This window comes from Macadamia integrifolia, chromosome 6, assembly GCF_013358625.1.
Source record: "Macadamia integrifolia cultivar HAES 741 chromosome 6, SCU_Mint_v3, whole genome shotgun sequence".
Lineage (NCBI taxonomy): Eukaryota > Viridiplantae > Streptophyta > Magnoliopsida > Proteales > Proteaceae > Macadamia > Macadamia integrifolia.
Genome location: NC_056562.1, coordinates 26,040,082 through 26,058,755, shown reverse-complemented (window position 1 = coordinate 26,058,755; position 18,674 = coordinate 26,040,082). Strand labels below are relative to the sequence as shown.

The window sequence follows — 18,674 nt, the reverse complement described above, 5'->3', positions numbered from 1 at the left end:
CCCTAAATGCCTATCCAAGCGTTGATTAACTTATTAGCATCAAGACAAAAATTCATTCTTTATAACCACCAAAAGATTTTAGTTTGCCATAAACTATATGCATAAATATTTAGATGTGATTAGATTTAGAGGACCATCTTCACAGTACTTAATTCTATACTCAATTATTATTATTTATTTATTTTTTAAATTTTTTTCTTTTATTTTGAGAGAGAGAGAGTGAAGAGTAAATGTAGAGAAGGAGACTAACAGGAAAAATAGATTAAGCATAAAGGAGTTTTCCTGCACCTGGATACACCCGTTTAGGGTCATAAATGTTCTGTTCTCTATATTGCAAAGTCGATAACACCCCCTTTAGTGTTTCTCTATACCCTGTGGATATCATCCGACTTCTTAGATCGTGGGTGAATAAAAACTGACTCGTTAAGAATAGAAGACAGAAATAGGAGCATTCCCAAGTCGTCAAACGGCGGCTTGCTTAGCAAATCGAAGAGATCGGATATTGAAAAAAAAAGGAAAAAAAAACGACTGGTCTGGGTTTTTTTTCCCCCCTTCCCTTCTAGCGGCGACTGACAGATAAAGGTACTGATTCTAATTTCTCTAGTCCTCCGGTTACCTGTCAATTACAACATAATCTGAGTTTCCCAATTGATAAAATAAAGGTTTGAAAAAAAAAAATTAATAAATAAAGAATTAAATGAGTAGCGCAGGGGTCGCTCTCGATTGAAAACTTTGTCTCATTTATTATTTTTTAAATATCAAAATCTTCTTTCAAATGCCAAAAAAGCAAATTAAATCTTCATTTACGTCCCCGGATAAGAGCGTCCTACTGGAATATTTAATCCATGTTAAAGAGAATTTTCTTAGAGCAAATAAGAAGTCGACAACAGATTTGTTAAAAAGTAAGGCGGTTTTTGCAATACCATTGGCGGTTTGGATCTCTAATCTCTGTATAAGTACATGCACAAGCCTTCGCTTCTCCGCACTATACAGCCTACAGAAATCGTAGTCTCTACAAAACCACCTAAGATAAACCCAATTCTCTGCGTCTGCCTCTCTCTCTCTCTCTCTCTCTCTCTCTCTTCTATATTTTCCTCATCTGGATGAATGAATCAAAGAAGAGAGAAAGAACTTTCGAAGCGGATTGCAGAAGAATGCTCTTTAGATGAGATCCTCAATCAAGTTGGATTTACTGGTAAGAACTATTTTTTCCTCAATTTATGAAATCCAATCGTTCTTTCATTCTCCTGTAGGTTCTGGAGAACTTTTTTTTGGACAAATCCTCCACATCGCACTTCTAACTTATGGTATATCTGGAATTTGAAGGTGGATAGGTTTGTTTCCATTTCTGTTTTTATTTAGAAATAAAGTAAAAGGGGGATCAGAATTGAGCCCGGAACCTCTCGGGTTGTATCAAAGGTGTAGATTTTACATCCCATGGATGGTGTAAGATGGGATTGAAGGGTACAGCTGGCCGGAGAGATCAAAATTAGTTACAATTCCTATATGTTGTGCAAATTTTCAGCTGAGCCTGAAAACTAAACTAAAAAGAAAAAATTAAAAAATTTTTTTTTTTTTGTGGTATGACATATACCAGAATTTCATATAAAGAAGATTTTTTTTTTTTGGGTTTGCCCCACTTCCTACAAGTTTCCAAAAATAAAAGAAAGGTAAAAAGAATTCTATCGTGGTTTGTTGCTTACGTCAGTGTTCCGATCAATCTATTTCTCTTTCCCTATGAAAAAGACATCTCTACCTCTTATTTTGTTCGATGAGAGAAGAGTGAAAAACACAGAGTCGAGACATATACATGAATTTCACATAAAAGGAGTTTTTTTTGCCCCAGTTCCGCCTACATGTTTGTGGTAAGAACCCTTTCTCTAATCCCATTTTTAATGCCGAAAATTGTCATGTGGTCGGTCAGACGGGGCTGACTTTGTTTTCTTTTGATAAGTAAAACCTAATTTCAGCTCACTTATCAAGTTTTCAATCCATCCGAGTTTTCATTGTACATCAATGGACTAGTACATATTGAGATAGTCCCACATCAACTATAGATAACTCAACTATTTTGTATAAGAGCCATTAGAAGCCATCCCACTTCAAGTCAATTGGTTTTAAGATGAAAACTTTAACATGATATCAGAGTGGATACGTTGGGCCTTCGTCAATAATGAGCTCTTCTTCAAACAACGAAGCCAGAACTATATGAGGCTGGTTTGATTTTAAGATGGAAGCTTTAAGAGTAAATACTTGTTGTTGGAGTCTTGTGGGAACCTATTTAAGAAGCATGCCATATTTGATTGAATCAAGCTCTAAGATTTGACATGTGGCTTACACAGATCAATTCTTTATCCAATGGTCGGGATAGGCACTACATCAACTGCTCACATGGCAAAAGAAAGTGGACGTGTGTAGAGAAAGTATTTTTCCTTTTTCTTTTTCTTCTTTGTTGCGCTTTTTTCCCCCCTCGAGTGATTGAGTGGGAGTGGGGTTGGGTTACTGTGTAGAGTAGAGTAGAACTAACCAATGCAAATATTCTCTTAGGTTTGGTTCGCTTGGGCTCGGAGCATCAGGGTCTACCATAACCTGCAAGACAAGTGAAACCACATAAAAATCACATCATTAATAGTCTAAGAAAGAAGAGATAAGATGGAAAATAAAATAGGTTAACTGTGGGAAGGAGATGAGAATATCAAGATATGGTTTGCGTGGTCTGCTTTGTATCACGCAATACAACCGAGTTAATGTTTTAGTTTAGATAATGAAGTAAGGGTTATGTGAGAGATGTAAAATATCAGTATCCAAACACAATTGACCGAATAAAAATGAAGTTTTATAGGAAACACTGCACAAGAAGATTGCAATCAGGTTGAAACGCAGCAGCAAGGAAGGATAGTGGTTGTTTTTACATCATTTGTGAAGCCACAGTGAGTGTGCAGTAGAAGAGACATATACAACACAGTGAGATCAGAAGCTAAATAAACAAGACCGACACAGTTCATCTTTAATGGTTTCGAGATTTACAAAAAAAAAAAAAAAAAATCTTTAGGGTTTTGGGAGCCACAGATGATGACAACTTGTGGGTTGGTGATCTTCTCAACATAAGACCAAGTAGAGTTTAAATAAGGGTATGGATTGGTTTGAAGCATCAAGTAGTGTAAAAGGGTATTAAAATAATTAGCAAGATGATAAGGAAATACCAGTGTGTATAAGGTCCGAAGGTCATTGCCTCCGAGCTCAACCCTAGGTTGGTTGACCACAGCTGAGGGCCTGAGATCACATCCATTTGCTACCTCTCTACTGTTGTAGATTACTCGAATTGCTATGGATCTGTTGAAGTGGTCCAACACGTCCCCGATCACTCGACTAACAACCAAAGGATCTCTTTCCCTAGGCATGATGATGATGACGAGTACTGAGTAGTACTAAACCTATATCAAGGACTGTTTGATTTTAGTTAGGTCTGGATCAAGGTGGGAGTAGAACACCTGTGAGAGAGAGAGAGAGAGAGAGAGAGAGTTTTAACTCATAAAGGGCTCAAGATGATGGGGAACGCGGTTGGTTGGTTGTGGAAGGGTCTTGAGACGTGGTCTTTAAATATAGGGTGGCATCTGCTTTAACTTTTATTTCATGAACAGAGAGAGGAATCTACTTTTTCTCAATCCCTAATACCAATCTGATATAACCGCCCTTAAAGCTGAGTGGGCCTGATATTCGGGTTGATCATTTGACTGGGTTCATGGATTTTGGGACAGATATTTTCAATTTTTTTTTTTTTTTTTTTTTTTTTTTTGAATATATGAGTAGTAGTAACATTCTGTGCAAGCAAGTTTGATGGTGAAACATTATGCTTTCCTAACCCTAATCCAATCGATATCTCTGCAGAGGATGCATGACAGTAAGCATTGAGAGTCACATTGCCAATACTAGCAACTCGACATTCCAAATGACATATTCGATTATAGATCACCAATTACGTCATATTCTACTTATACTATTGTCATCATCTCCATGCTCATGAGCTCATCGCAGTATATAAAACATTATCCGATTAGTCGTATGATACCATGAATACTTAAGGCCGCCTTACCACCATTCTGCATTTCTTTTCAATAAAGAACATGTATGCTTATTAGATTTGAATGTATAGTGCGCAGACAAAGGGAAAATTCAACAAAGTTCATGGCTATGGAAGGATCAGGAACAACACCTATAAATTGTATTCAGGAGTCCTGGTGGTTCAAACGTATGGGTGCTATGCTATATATATATATATATATATATACATACATACTTCTCTCTCTCTTTTTCTCATCGATTATGAGAATAACAATCTCAGAGAAGCAAATCAGAATCTGCTTCATAGCAACTTCTAAATCTAATGAAAATTTATGTGCTGGAACCATCAAGATAGCTCTTTGTGTCTTCTCCATGCTTTAAGTCCAAAATTAAGTCTTCATTTTTCATCACTCGGGGACAGAAAATCCAGAATGACGTTCACCAAAATTGTGCTAAAGTTGTCGGATCCATAACTGGAGATTGTGCTACTCTCAACCTATAGGTTCTACTTGAGTAATTCAACTGATGCATGCTTTAACAAAATCCAAAAGGAGGCATATTTTTTTCACACAAATGAGACTACTGACTCGACAAAGCCTTCTTCCAACTAAGTGTTGTAAGCTACATGAATCATATTTCACCATTCAACCTGTTCGAAGCCATTATTATTTTTTATTTTGTTGTTAAAGCATAAGGCACTCATACCTTCACAACTATTGACCAAGATAGAGTTACCATGCTTAGGTGGGAACCCATATTCAGTTACCATATTTGATTAGGAGATCTCTCTCAATCCTTGTTAGTGTTTTCTTTAACTTTTGTATATCTTCAATAGTTGTCCGTATGTTCCATGTATAGCCGATTGGCTTGTTAATGTATAAATTGTCCTAGTCTCTACGACAGTAGACTGAGCCAATGAATAATGAACCCATTCTCTAATCTATTATGGTTTCAGAGGGATAGCTCCACCGAGCGATGCTGATCCATATCTCCAATAAAACCCAACAAGGATCGACAGAGACTCAAACTTAGTCCAACGCTGCCACCGCTATCTCTCCCTCTACTCTCACCCAAGCCCACCGTTTTCTTTTTGTCAAATTTTCCTCTCAAAATTTTCTATTAGAAGATTCCTTAAAGAACAAAATCTGTTCGTCTATGGATCAAAGCCATGTCCTTTAGATTTGATTTTTAATGATTTTTGGGGCCCTACACTTACAACCTGAATGAATGGACGTTGTTATTTTTCTTTGCGTCTTAGATGACCACACCAAGTATATTTGATATTTCCTTCTGGTACAACATTCTGATTTTTTACTACATTTGAACGATTTCAATCTCTTGTTGAGAGTCAATTCTCTAGGCTTTGTTTGGTTGCTAAGGGAATGCAAATTTTTGAGTTAAAGTGAAATTTTTTTCTCAGAAAAAATAAATTTAGATGTTTGATTGTAAGGGAAATATATTTTACATGTGAAAAAAATTTCACTTATATATTAAAATTTTCATTTTTATTTCCCGACCAAAATAGGAAGAAAAAATAAAACCCGTGGAACCAACGATGGCCTTTCCCTTTCTTTTCAATCTTTTTTGTTTCCTTTCTTCTTCTTAGGAGCTTCGGATAGTTTATGTTGGCTTGAAGGATCTTCTCTATTACTACGATGAAAAGGGCTTTTCGCACGCTTTTCAATCCATTGTTTCTAATTGGGATTGTCTTCACATTGAATTGCAGAATTGTGATTCGCCAGAGCTTCAATTATCTTCAGCTGGATAATCATATCTCGCCGGAATCATCAGTGACGGGATCAAATTCAACGCTTTTTCAATTTGTAGCAATTGACATTAACGAGGCAAGCGATAAGAAAGTTATCAAACTGTTACTAGAAGGGAACTTTGGCAACTTGGGATCGTACCATTCTTTCTCATCTTGACAGAAATCTAATTACCTTAACTTTCGGGCGGTAAACTTCCTCTATTGGCAGACTATCATTCCAGCTCCGATCTCCGAAGTATTACGGAATTTGTTTGGAATTTCAAAAATCCCTCTGCTATTAGTCACAGAAGAAATGGTTCCAACCAGATATCATGTTGAATTTGATCGACCTTGTCAAACGTCCAATTGATCGGCACAATAGATTGCTGGCCGAATCCAATGGCCGTAGGTATCCTTCTTGTGCGGTGGTGAGGAACAATGGAGTTTTGCTTAAGACAGAGTATGGAGATCTGAACGATGGTCACAATATCACTTCACTTCACTTCTGTTGCAACCAAACAACTCAAAAGGGAAAAAAAATTTCCTTCCCTTTACTTCACTTCCCTTCCACTTCCCTTTTCCCTTGCAACCAAAAGCAGCCCTAGGAAAATTAAATCTGTCCAAAAAAACTACGGTGGTGAATACAGTTTCAATCTCTTGTTGAGAATCAATTCTCTAGGAAAACTAAATATATCTACGCAAACTGGGGTACACCTTGCTCCACTTCTTCAAAATGGTTGGATCCCCTCGCTGTGGCACCTATGCCCTCACACTTGAACAACAGGGGGTAGTGAAATGTAGACATCGACCGTCACCTTGTTGAAATTGGTCTCACTCTTCTTACCCACAGTTTGGTTCTTGAGCACACTTTGCATTCGAAACTACGTCAATTCATCAACTGCATGGCCATCCAAGGTCACTCAAGATTCATGACCGTTCAACTTGTTCATAATGTCCAAAAAATTAGAGGGGGTGAATAGGTTATTACAAGTGGATTGCCTCTTTTTAAAACTCAGTGCCCTATTGTATGAAATAATGTGGAATAATGAAAATGACAATTTCTTTTTTTTGCTAAAGATCATAAACGACTTTCAATAAAACAAAGAATGAGAGATTACAGAGAAAAATTCTACTGAGCTAATGGTCCACCTTCAGCATGGCCATTAGCAGAACATGTTATATCCGTGCCCTAAAATTTTCTATTTTAATTGTACAAATGAGGCACCAGAGGACATCAGTACCAATGAGTACTGGGTAGCAGCTATCTTTTTTCGGGAAGGGAAAGACGACCCCACTTGCACCTACTACTCATGTCTCAATAATTGGAAGGGGTTCCAGACACAGAAGAGAAGGTCAGTCCAAACACTCACATCTCACGAGAAAATTCCCGAGCTTTAATAGTAACAATGTACCAAGAGGTGGGGCCCACACACTGGAAACACCTTGGGAAGGTCCCCTCAACTTAAAGATCCATTCCACATAAAGGGAACCAATTCAGCCTTCATCGGTAAACATCTCTAATGAGAATACCGGCCAAAATCGGGTTATTTGGTCGCGGGGCCCGACTCCTCGCACCAGTGCACCCCAAACCCATCCACAATGATGGAACAATATATTTGGAAGTTAATTAATTCATCAAGACACCCCGAGGTGGGCCCTTTAGTGCCAAATGATGAATTAACCCAATAATGAGTGAAAACCCCATTATTTTCCCAAATAGTCCTTAGGCAACTTAAGTGGTTATAAATAGAAGCCTTTACCATTCATTTCTCTACCCACCAAAGTAAAAGCAAGAGAAAGGAGAAAGAAGACGAAGAAGAAGAAGGAGCCTACCCATTGAAGGTAAGTCACCTCTCTCTCTCTGTACCTTCTAGGTAGTTGTCTCTCTCCCATTTCCACTCTTTATTAAGCTAGGTAAGGGAACCCCAACCGAGTTCCACCTCCCCACTTACGAAGCCTATAAATTGGGAGGGAGATTTGATGTTGGAGACTTGCCTTAGCAAGATCAATGGTTCAATTTGAGCCCATGAACCATCCTTAGTGAAATCACCACTTCAATCCCTTTAGGAAATTTGGGCAACACAAAACGTAGAATGGGAAAATTGCCCAAATTTCCTAAAACCCACTTTTCCAGTTGTCAAGACTATCAATTGGGAGGGGGATTTGGTGTAAGAGACTTACCCTAGCAAGGTTGGTGGCTCAATTTGAGTCTATGAATTTCCCTTTTGAAATTCCCACCTAAAATCCCCAATTTGAGTAATCACACCATAGAATTAGTGGACTTTGACTAAATCCTCTACACCTCACCATTCAAACTCAAAATTGGGTTGGCAAAAATGAAATTAAACAGATAAATGTGGCCTAGAGTGGTCACATAAGCCATTGGTGGTCACCACATAAACCCTCAACCAAAAGTCCTTAACTTAGCTAACCGAGACTCGAACTTTGGGGAATTTGGGTACATTGTGTAACCCTATCTTAACTAAGCCACTCAGCACACTAAATCTAAGCTCATTGAGGTGGGTGAACATCCCCTACATATAAACCAGCCTTATAACCATAAAAGCCTCCAACTCGAGAACGATTCAAAGAAAAGGAAAATAGGAAATGAAGCTAAAACGTGTGCCCTAGGGTCCCACTTCCCTGTGGATGACTAATTTGCTCAAAAACCTTATGTATCCTAGGAGTACAACCAAGAAGTGACAGAACAACGCGGCACGAGGTCATTGACTGTCCACTGACACTTGAGATTCAAGGTGAGGGGATTTTGTGTGACTTTTATGGAATGTTTATATTGTGATGCATATGTGGATGAGAATGTCATTTGAATATTATAAATCTATTCTTTAAGTGAATGTGTATGTTGCATAATGATATGAGTTGTAATTTGTGTGTGTGTGTGTGTGTGTGACTGGGATGCAAGGTAGTCGAAGGTTGGGTTCCGGCATTGCATGCCCAGGGTAAGTGTGTGAGTGTGTTATGAAGATTGGGGTGCAAGGTGGCTGAAGGTTGGTTCCGACACTGTATGCCCATGGTGTGTGAGTGTGGGGTATAGGGTAGCCAAATGTTGGGTTCCGGCACTATATACCCACGAGGTGTGTGAGTTTTTATGATATGACTCATACCATGATAGAATGCATCTAGGATAACCACCCTGGTGCTACAACCCTTGCCAATAGGGGTTTACGTATTGCCTAATCCTACCATCCGATGGTCCGAGGTTGGGGACGATTTTCGGTGACTGAGGTGGTGGGGATGCCAATGTTGTGACAGACCCTCACTTGATGTTGGATTTGGTGGTGGGTATGACCTACATGCGATATTGAATTTGATGTAATGGTATTTTGGGGGATTATTAATAGGGGCTTACTGGGTACCGAAGTTGCCATGTGGGGACCGGTATGCTCCTGACTCGCAACTAGCTTGTATCGTTGGGGATCGATAACGTACATTCGTGACTGGGGATACCACGTATGTTGCAGTAGCACTGATACCCACTTTGGACTTAGAATCTGTTACTTAGAATTGTTTGGTAATAATCGGATCATGTTATTGCATTCATCTAACTGCATCCATATTATTGTGATTGAGCATTTATATTTATCTTTGTTTCATTTTATGGATTGTTATGATTGCCTGTGTGTTACCCCTCACTGGGCTTCGTGGAAGTTCACCCCCATTGTTGCCCCACTTTTAGATGTTGATTCAGGGAACCATCTGGAGTATGTAGCTGAAGAGCCGGCTATCTACGGAGGTAGAAGAGGAGCTAGCTAAGCACAAGGACGGTTGCGTATGTGATGACTGTGCATTTGGAGCACATTGAGGATGAGAGTATCATTTTCTATTTTTTATTCTTTTGTACTTATCGAATATAGCCCTAGGGGCATAACTGTAATTATATTTCCGCTGTGAAAACATTCTTTTTGTGTAATTATGGTAAATATAAATAGAAATCACCAGTTGTGTATATTTTGATTGTTATTATTTAGGTGATTGTAGAATCATTTCATAGCTTTATGAATTTAAAGTACTACATTGTGGACCTTGGATGGATTGTGGATACGTGTGTCTCCATGTCACCTGCCTTCAAGTGAGTGGAGGTGGGATGTGACAACGAGTGGTATCAGAGCGCCATACTTTGCTTTAAGTCATAAACCTATGAAATGCTAGGTATGTTGGTGATTAGGCTATGAATAAAAGCTTGAAGATAAATACATAACTCATAGTTCACACATAGGGGATAAGTTGAGTGTAGAAACCAATAACATAGATAATTCCATTAATAATAATAATATAATTCTTACACTTTAGGAAAAAGGGGAAAATCTCAAGAAACAAGAAAAAAAAAGACACAAGCTAAAACACCACACTTCATGGAGATAACAAGAAGGCTCTTACTCAAGGGTATTTTAGTCATACTAAGGCTCTATACTGTAACGATTCTATTTTTTAAGCATGATTCTAGATCTGGTGCACTTTTTTGCATTTCTATTTTTTTTTTTGGAGTGATTCTGTGTCTTAAATGTTGTATGGCAATCCAAAAAAAAAAAAAAAGATTTTGTATCCTCAAAGAAAAAGAAACATATATGGTTCACATTTAACAGAATCATTTCTGTTAGAAACCAATATTTACATAAAATGCCATCTTTAACATGTGTGTCAAAGTTGTGATTTTTAAATAAAATCTAATGATAGTCAATGGTTTTTTAAAAAATTCTAAGTTATAGAGACCATTATTACACAAATAGCTAAAGTCGAAATAAGACATAAACAAGAATAATTGATATGATCAAGTTCCATATCAACAACACGGTTGTCACATGAAATATGAAATATTTCACTGTGTTTCCTTGCGGTCGATTGATATGATTATTGTTTGATATTTAAAAAGTAATCGCAAGCATACAGTTCAGTGTAGCTAACGGGTCAAACACAAGGAGAGCAACCACTTTATTTTTGGCTTTTTAAAATAATGCAAAAGTGAACTAATTAATTATATCTACTTCTAACTACTGCCCTAAACCAAGTCATCTAAGAATTTAAATAATCAAACCACGTAGATAAAAAGTAAATAAAATTAAAAAATAATAATAAAGAGGATGGTTCTCTGGCTAGGAGGGGCAGAGCCAATGCATACACTAGCCATGAACTTTGGGGGAAATGGAAAACAATAAAGTAAAGGCTGAAAGTAAAATCCTAAGTTAAGAAGGAAAAGGTAGTCAGAAGAGGGAATGAGAGGGGGGAGAGAAGACTTATGAGAAGTCTACCTACCTGAACTTTAATACTTGAACTTGAAAATTTGAAAACTTAGTTGAGATTTGAAATGTTACCAGTACTAAAAATCAGATCTGGAATAAACCAAATCTAAAATTTCTAATACTAGAGAAGACAAATCTGAACTTGAAAGAGATGCTCCACAACTTGTTCTTGTCACTTAGAACTAAACCTAGAATTAGAAAGCAAACTTACAACTGAATAAAATAAAACCATAAACATAAAAGAAACTTGCAATCATTAAGTAGCACTCCATTACATAAGTGCATAAGCCAAAAGCAAAAGCAAAAGCAAAGATCTAGAGAAGAACTAAACCTAGAGGACAAGAGAGACTAAAGAAAATCCTAAGAGAGAGTGGTCCGTTCCTTGCTTGAGCATGTTCCTTATATAGGGGATGGGGTAGGGTTAGGACAACAAGTTGGTTTCTTAGTTGGAATCTAAAGTACTAAGGTGGCAGCAAGAGAGAGTGAAGAGATAAGGGAGAGAAAAGACAGGGAAGAAAAATCGTATGGAGAGGGAGAGGTATCCAACGATTTTGGGTGTAACTGGGGGGATCCACAATAGCATATTCCATATGTTAGTGATGAGGTGGAGGAGAGAGAAGAGAGAGGAGGAAAATTGTGGGAGAAGAGGAGATCCAACAATTTTGGGTTGCTTTTTTTCCTTATTTTTTCTCTCTCCTTTTCCAACTTGCATACAAACTCCAAAAATAGTAGCCAAGAGGTTCGAACTTGAGACCTCCTAGTAAGCAAGGGATTTTTGCACACCACAACTCACCAACTACGCTAGGTAGTTTTTGTTACCAAAAAAGAATCTTCAAGCACTCAAGGGGGTCCATCGATCTTTATTGGCATTTGGAATATTCTTTGTACACCTGGGACAGCTGTAAACGGGCTAGTTCTGCATCTCGGTTCAGTTCTGATTCATTATTTTTTTTCTAGCTAAAAAGAATAATCACTTGTGTGGGTGATCAAACAGATGTGTACTTTTAATGCAAAACGTCCATCTTGCTTAGAATTTCATCCTCTTCGCAACCATGAAAAGAAACAGAACCTCTTTACATGTAAAATTGGATATATGGTGCCCGATAGTCATTAAGGCCTTTAAAATACAAAACTTGCAAAAAGAGAGTAAAACCCAAGGTAGCTCCATTCTAAATGTGTAAAAATGCATGCTTTACTACCTAAGATTTCACACATAAATGTGCTCATCAGAATTCCCCCACACTTAGACTTTGCTAGTCCTCGAGCAAAACAAAAAGAAAAAGAATCAAAAGCAAAAACCTAACTCACTTTCGTAGGAATCACGTTTGCATTAGCATGTGCAACAAGCCTTTAAACCCTTCGGTTACCCTAGTGGACGGGTTGTGTCTCGTGGGTGTTTGCAATGAATATACACCCAACATTCAGAAAAGAAAAGCAAATCCAACCTTGGCTAAAGGTAAGGGCCATATCGATCTGGAGCAAAGATAATTCCTCTTACACTTGATCTAGGGACCCCCACACTTGAATTTTTATTACCCCATATCAATTCCAGGCACAAGCATATTTCTTAATTTAGAACTCACCTTGTCTCTTCCAAAACATCCTTATCTTAAGGCAAAAACACTTGTGAAGTAGTAGGGAAGCAAGGACTAAGGTGTTGGATTGTTTTTGACCAAACATGTTACTAAAGCATTGATGACATTTGCATATACTTTCTGCTGTGTGGTTTTCTTTCTTTCTTTCCTTCTTTTTTTCTTTTTTATTTATTTTTATTTTTTTTATAATGAACTCTATTCTACTCCACTACTGTTGGCCTAAATGACATGGTGGAGCAAACACCAGATACCCAAAAACACCAGATACCCAAGTTACTACGTAGCTTCGCTTTTTACATATGCTCACATAGATAGTGATGCTAGAGTTCTTTCATAAATTTCCTCCCTAAGAGTTTTGATCAAGACACTACGCTTCCTGAGGCGCAATGTCCTGTCTATTTCCAAGGGAGTCAACTCTTACTATTACTTTCCACACTTCATTTAAAATTGTGTATTCGTCAACTCATACCTATCTAAAAAGAAAGTCTCAACTCCAAATCAAGAGTACAAGGAACCCATAGACTTACATATGGTCCAACACTATAAAACAAGGGTTTCTTATTTTCAAAAGAGAGTCCCACCTCAAGACACAGGTTTGTTCCTTTATTCTTAATAGGTTTTTTATGTGTTCAAGATGGGTACTGATGAGGCAAAATATGTCTCCATCCTCAGCACGGCCTGCCACCACGGTCTCTCCCTAGGCCGACCTGCCACCTCGGTCTCTCCCCAGGCCGAACTGTCACCTTAGTCTCTCTCTAGGCTGACCTGCCACCTCGGTCTCTCCTTAGGCCGACCTGCCACCTCGTACTCTTCTCAGTCTTACCCTCATCTCGGTTCGGCACACACAAGTAAAGCGCCTAGAGATGCACGCACATCCACTCCTACATTCAACAGACGTGACCCCTGATTGTAGGGGCAAGACTCAACCTACTGCACATCACTAGAAGTGTCCCCCTTTCTCACGACTTGTGCCTTCAGGATAAGAGAGGAATATTCTCAGAACCTGCCCTGGAACCCAGAATATTCCCCAGAATCATAGAGCCATTCCCCTCAAGGACTCCACACCTAACAAGACTCTCCACAAACGTCTCTCCTTCTCTCTCCATCAGTAGCCTATAAATACCAAGGTAAGCCTCCATCACAGGGGATCGAACACTTTTTTCACTAAAAGCTCTCTTGAGTAACTATTGTGGAAAGATCTAACTTAGGCATCGAAGAGTCCCCAGTCGGGTCAGCCCGACTCTCTCTGCCTTCTCTTCTGTGTAGATCTATTAGAGCATCAAGAGCTACAAGGAAGATCGGCTAGTCAATTTTTACCGCATCAAATTGGTACCGTCTGTGGGAAACTGATACGAAAAGCTACTATAGCCAATGTAGCTAAGAAGTGAGAAGGTCATCTCCTCTACTACAATACGAGTAAGATCATCTCGTGATTTGCCACATGAAAAAGTAGAGGATACTTGCCCACCTTCAATGGCAGGTCAAGAGAATGTCCCGGTAGAGGGGCCCTTGCCAAGACCTTCACGAATTCAAATCGACGTAGGAGTTGCTCAAGGAGAAGGAGGGCAACGTGATCAAAACCCTCAACAATCTCGCCAAGGACCTTCATCCTGGATAACCCACCCGATCGTGGAAGAGAAAATCCAAAATCTACAGTTACAAGGTTGGCAACCAATAGCCTGGTGCAAGACTTCATATGCCAGCTTGGCTCAGTGCTTCTTGTACCCCGCCCCTCAATCGATAGCAAGGCGGGGGTCTGTTAGGACGTCAAGTATGGTTCACTTGGTTCCACCCTGATATCCCACCAAGAGACGTCAACGAGGACCTTCACTTGCCTATAATAGGATGGCAGGTCATTCAACTCACGACCGAATCCTCAAAAGATGAAATGCATATAGAACCCCACCCAGGGTAGAGAAATGCCAGAACTCGGCACACATGCCAACTAGGGGCACATGTCAGCATAGAGAGGACTGAATTAATAGATGCTAGGATTGAGGAAGAAGCCCCAGACTAGCTGAACGAAAACGTCGCTCCTCTGGCCATCGAGCCAAGGAAAGAAGGGAGGACCTAGAATGGTGCATCCAGCATCTCACTGAGAGGATCAAAGGAATGTAGAGGCACCCAGCTGACATAACGGTGACACCAACCCATAATGCACTATCCGATGAGTTGATAGAAGTCGAGCTGCCCCTAAATTTTATGGTACCTATCTTTAACACATACGACGGCACCACAGAGACCTATGATCATCTCCTATACTATAGTTTAGCCATGACAGTCCATGGGAGATCAGACGCAACTCTCTACCAAGCTTTTGCAGCCTCACTGAAGGGTGCCACTCTAGTATGGATGCCAAACTTGAGGCCCCAGTCCATCCATAGCTATGAAGAACTGACGAGAGTGTTCCTCACTTGTTTCCAATCTAGCATGAAGCAGCAGCATACCTCGCAGAATGTGATGAATATGAGACAGAGATCAGAGGAGACTATACAGGATCTCCTTGCCTGATTTACCAAAGCAACCCTGGAAGTAAAAAACCTTCTAGAAGGAGTAGCAAATAGCTCTTTGTGTAATGTGATTATATACCCTGATTTGGTCCGATCTCTAGCCCTCGACTTACCAAATACAGTGCCCGAGCTACTCAGAAGGTGTAATCAGTATGCCAACATGGAAGAGGTCCTAGCCACCAAGGGGATAACCGACAAAAATGAGCAACCAAAAAAGAAAAGAAAAGACCTCCAAGGCCGAGGGATGACTCCCAGGAGCCCAAGAAGAACAGGATGGATCGATCGCTTGACACAACTGAGCCCGAACTATATGAGCTCAACCGCTCGTGGAAAAATTTACTTCTAGAGATCTAAGACCAGAAATATTTTTGCTGGCCCAGACCAATAGTGGCTAAGCCAGAGGAAAGGAACCCCAATAGGTACTGCCGATACCATCGAGGCCATAAACACGACACTGAAGATTATAAGTCCTTGAAAAGGGAGATTAATTAGCTTATTAAGGCAGGCTACCTTAACAAATACTTGAAGTAGAAATATGGTGAAGGAAACTGGACTGAGCTAAAGAGAAATGAGGCTGGGCCAAGCTGAGACAGGGATGAGCATCAGAAGGACCCATCGCAGAATCGGTAAGAAAGGCCAAAGCTCACGTATGGTTTGTGGGCATTACAAAACAACCCATCAAGACCCTCAAAGCAGACCCTCCCTTTACATTCTCAAGTAAGGACCTGGAAGAGCTGAACTGGCCTCACAATGACGCTGTCGTGGTCCAGTTATTAGTGGCCAACCACCCCTTCCATAGGGTGCTACTAGACATGGGAGCATTCGTTGACCTTATGTCATATGAAGCTTTCATGAAACTAGGGCTTGGCGCCGGATCCTTAAAGCCCGCCCCCAAACCTTTGTATGAATTTTTAGGTGCACCTGTAGAGCTAGAGGGAGTAGTCAACCTACCCGTGACCATCGTTTAGGGAGCTCAAACGGCCACTACCATGGTCACGTTCATGGTTGCCAAGATAGCCTCACCTTACAATGCGATCCTTAGCCAACCCGGTCTTAATGGGCTAGGGACAGTTGTGTCAACCAAGCATATGAAGGTCAAGTTTCTCATAAGCAAAGGAATCGGGGAATGCAGATCCAGCCAGAAGGAGTCCTGAGAGTGTTATGCCAACTTCATAAATTCTGTCCAAAAACCATGTTCTGGCTTAGCATGCATGGTAGAAATCATCGATTGCAGTGACGAAAGTCTTCTATATAGAGCCAAGCCTGTGAAAAAGCTGCTCACTATCCCACTGATCGAGGCCGAGCCAACAAAGACTATCCAACTCGGAGCACTATTGAGCTCCGATCGTCGCTATAAAACCATGAACTTCCTTAGTAAAAACTCTAACATCTTTGCATGGAAAGCCTCTAACATGCCAAGCATCCCAAGGAACGTGGCTAAGCACAGTCTGGACATTAACCCTAACTTTAAGCCTTTTGAACAGAAGCGTAGGAACTTTACATCAGAGCGAAACACAATCATCAATGAAGAAGTGGACAAACTCCTAGCTGCGGGGTTCGTGAGAGAAGTGAAATACCTTACTTGGTTAGCTAATGTTGTTATGGTCCCAAAGTCCATAGGAGGTGGAGGATTTGCATAGACTACACTGATCTGAACAAAGCTTGTCTCAAGGACTGTTATCCCTTTCCTAGGATCGACTCCCTCATAGAATCAATGGTAGGCTATGAGATGCTAACCTTTATGGATGCATACCCGGGATACAACCAGATAAAGATGAAAGTTGAAGATGAGGAGAAAATGGTATTTCTCACCACTCAGGGCAATTATTGCTACACTGCGATGCCTTATGGCCTCAAGAATGCAAGAGCCATATGCCAGAGACGGGTTAACATTGTATTCCAATGCCAGATCGGAAAAAATATGGAAGTTTACATCAATGACATGCTGGTCAAGAGCGCAAAAGGCACTAATCATGTGCTAGACTTGAGAGAAGCCTTTGATTCCCTGTGACAAAACCAAATGAGGTTGAACCCTACAAAGTGAGCATTCAGAGTGACTTCTGGGAAATTCCTGAGCTTTCTAGTATCACAAAGGGGAATAGAGGCAAACCCTTCCAAGATTGAAGCCATTCAAGAGATGCATTCGCCAAGGAACATCCACAAAGTCTAAAAGTTGACGGGGGGCCTAGTTGTGCTGAACAGGTTTCTTTCCCAAGTTGGAGATAAGTGTCTCCCTTTCTTTAAGCTATTAAAAGGAGGAAAAGGACACCAGGATTTCAGCTGGACAGACGAATGTGAAGCCACATTTGAAGAAGTCAAAACCTGCTTGGCTAGGCCACCTCTGCTCAGCCGACCTGAACTAGGTGAAGTGTTCCAATTGTATCTCTCTATATCTCTGGTGGTTGTTAGCACAGTTCTTATAAGAGAAGAAGGAAAACTCCAAAAACCTATCTACTACGTGAGTCATGTGCTCCTCAAAGCGAAAACATGGTACCTAAGAATTGAAAAGCTTACGTCGGCATTAGTCATTGCAGCTAAGAAATTGAGACCTTACTTCCAAGCACACACCATAGCTTTATTGATGGATCAACCACTGAGGAAGTCACTCCACAACCCTAGTGTAGAAGGGTGGATTGTGAGATGGGCTGTCGAGTTAAGTGAGCATGACATAGAGTTTCGGCCAAGAAGTGCAATCAAGGGCCAGGCACTAGCAGACTTCCTAGTAGAGTGTACATAGGTGGAGGAGGGATCAGATGTAGAGGCCAAGCCGAAAAAAAGTGGAAGCTCTTTATTGATGGGTCTAGCACCTTGACGAGGAGAGACACAGGACTTGTACTATAGAGTATAGAGGCATTTGCAATACAGTGTGCCCTCAGATTTGCATTTCCCACAACAAACAATAAAGCAGAGTATGAAGCCCTGATAGCAGGAATCAGGTTGGCAAAGGTAGTAATGGCAGATTACTTGATCGTGCGTAGTGACTCCCAACTGATTGTAAACCAAGTCAACGGGCATTATGAGGCCAAGGAAGAGAGAATGACCAAGTATTTAAAGGAAGCTCATTGCCTGATCAGTAGCTTTAATACATTCAAAATGGTGCAAGTTCTGTAAGAAGAAAATGTAGTGGTAGATGCCCTCTCCAAACTCGCCATAGTGGAACTTGATGACTATGCAAGTTTGGTATACTTTGAAGTGCTGGAAAAACTGACTTATGAGCAAGAAATGATATGCAACAATGATCCACAGGCAGCTGAGCTGAGTTGGATGGATCCAATTGCAACCTACTTGCTATGGACACCTCCCGGGAGATCAGACAGAGGTGAGAGAAGTTAAGAGAAGAGCAGGCAACTACACCTTTTAGGGAGGAATACTGTATAAAAGAGCAATATTGTGGCCCCTGCTAAAGTCCCTCAACCGAGTTGAGTCAGAGAAACACTCTGAGAGGTCCATGAAGGGATTTACGGAGGCCACATGGGAGGAAGAGCACTGACCTACAAGGTAT

The 18,674-nt window shown here is 40.2% G+C and overlaps 1 protein-coding gene and 1 long non-coding RNA gene across 3 annotated transcripts in view; one reads left to right on the top strand and one right to left on the bottom strand.

Moving 5' to 3' along the window:
* Nucleotides 1-3,890, bottom strand: part of LOC122080884 (protein HEADING DATE 3A-like) — a 64,290-nt gene extending 60,400 nt beyond the window's left edge. The window contains exons 1-2 of one of the 2 annotated variants that reach the window (XM_042647763.1): nucleotides 3,204-3,890; nucleotides 2,524-2,589 (exon numbers count right to left, since the gene is read on the bottom strand). In XM_042647763.1, coding sequence (XP_042503697.1) covers nucleotides 2,524-2,589; nucleotides 3,204-3,401 — 264 coding nt within the window. In that variant the 5' untranslated portion in view covers nucleotides 3,402-3,890. The remainder of the gene's footprint in view (nucleotides 1-2,523; nucleotides 2,590-3,203) is intronic. The other variant, XM_042647762.1, reaches the window with a different exon arrangement.
* LOC122080886 lies at nucleotides 935-9,776 on the top strand. Its single transcript, XR_006140944.1, has 3 exons — nucleotides 935-1,195; nucleotides 5,789-8,565; nucleotides 9,507-9,776. It is a non-coding gene; the product is annotated as an uncharacterized LOC122080886 (long non-coding RNA).
* Nucleotides 9,777-18,674: the final 8,898 nt, after the last annotated feature.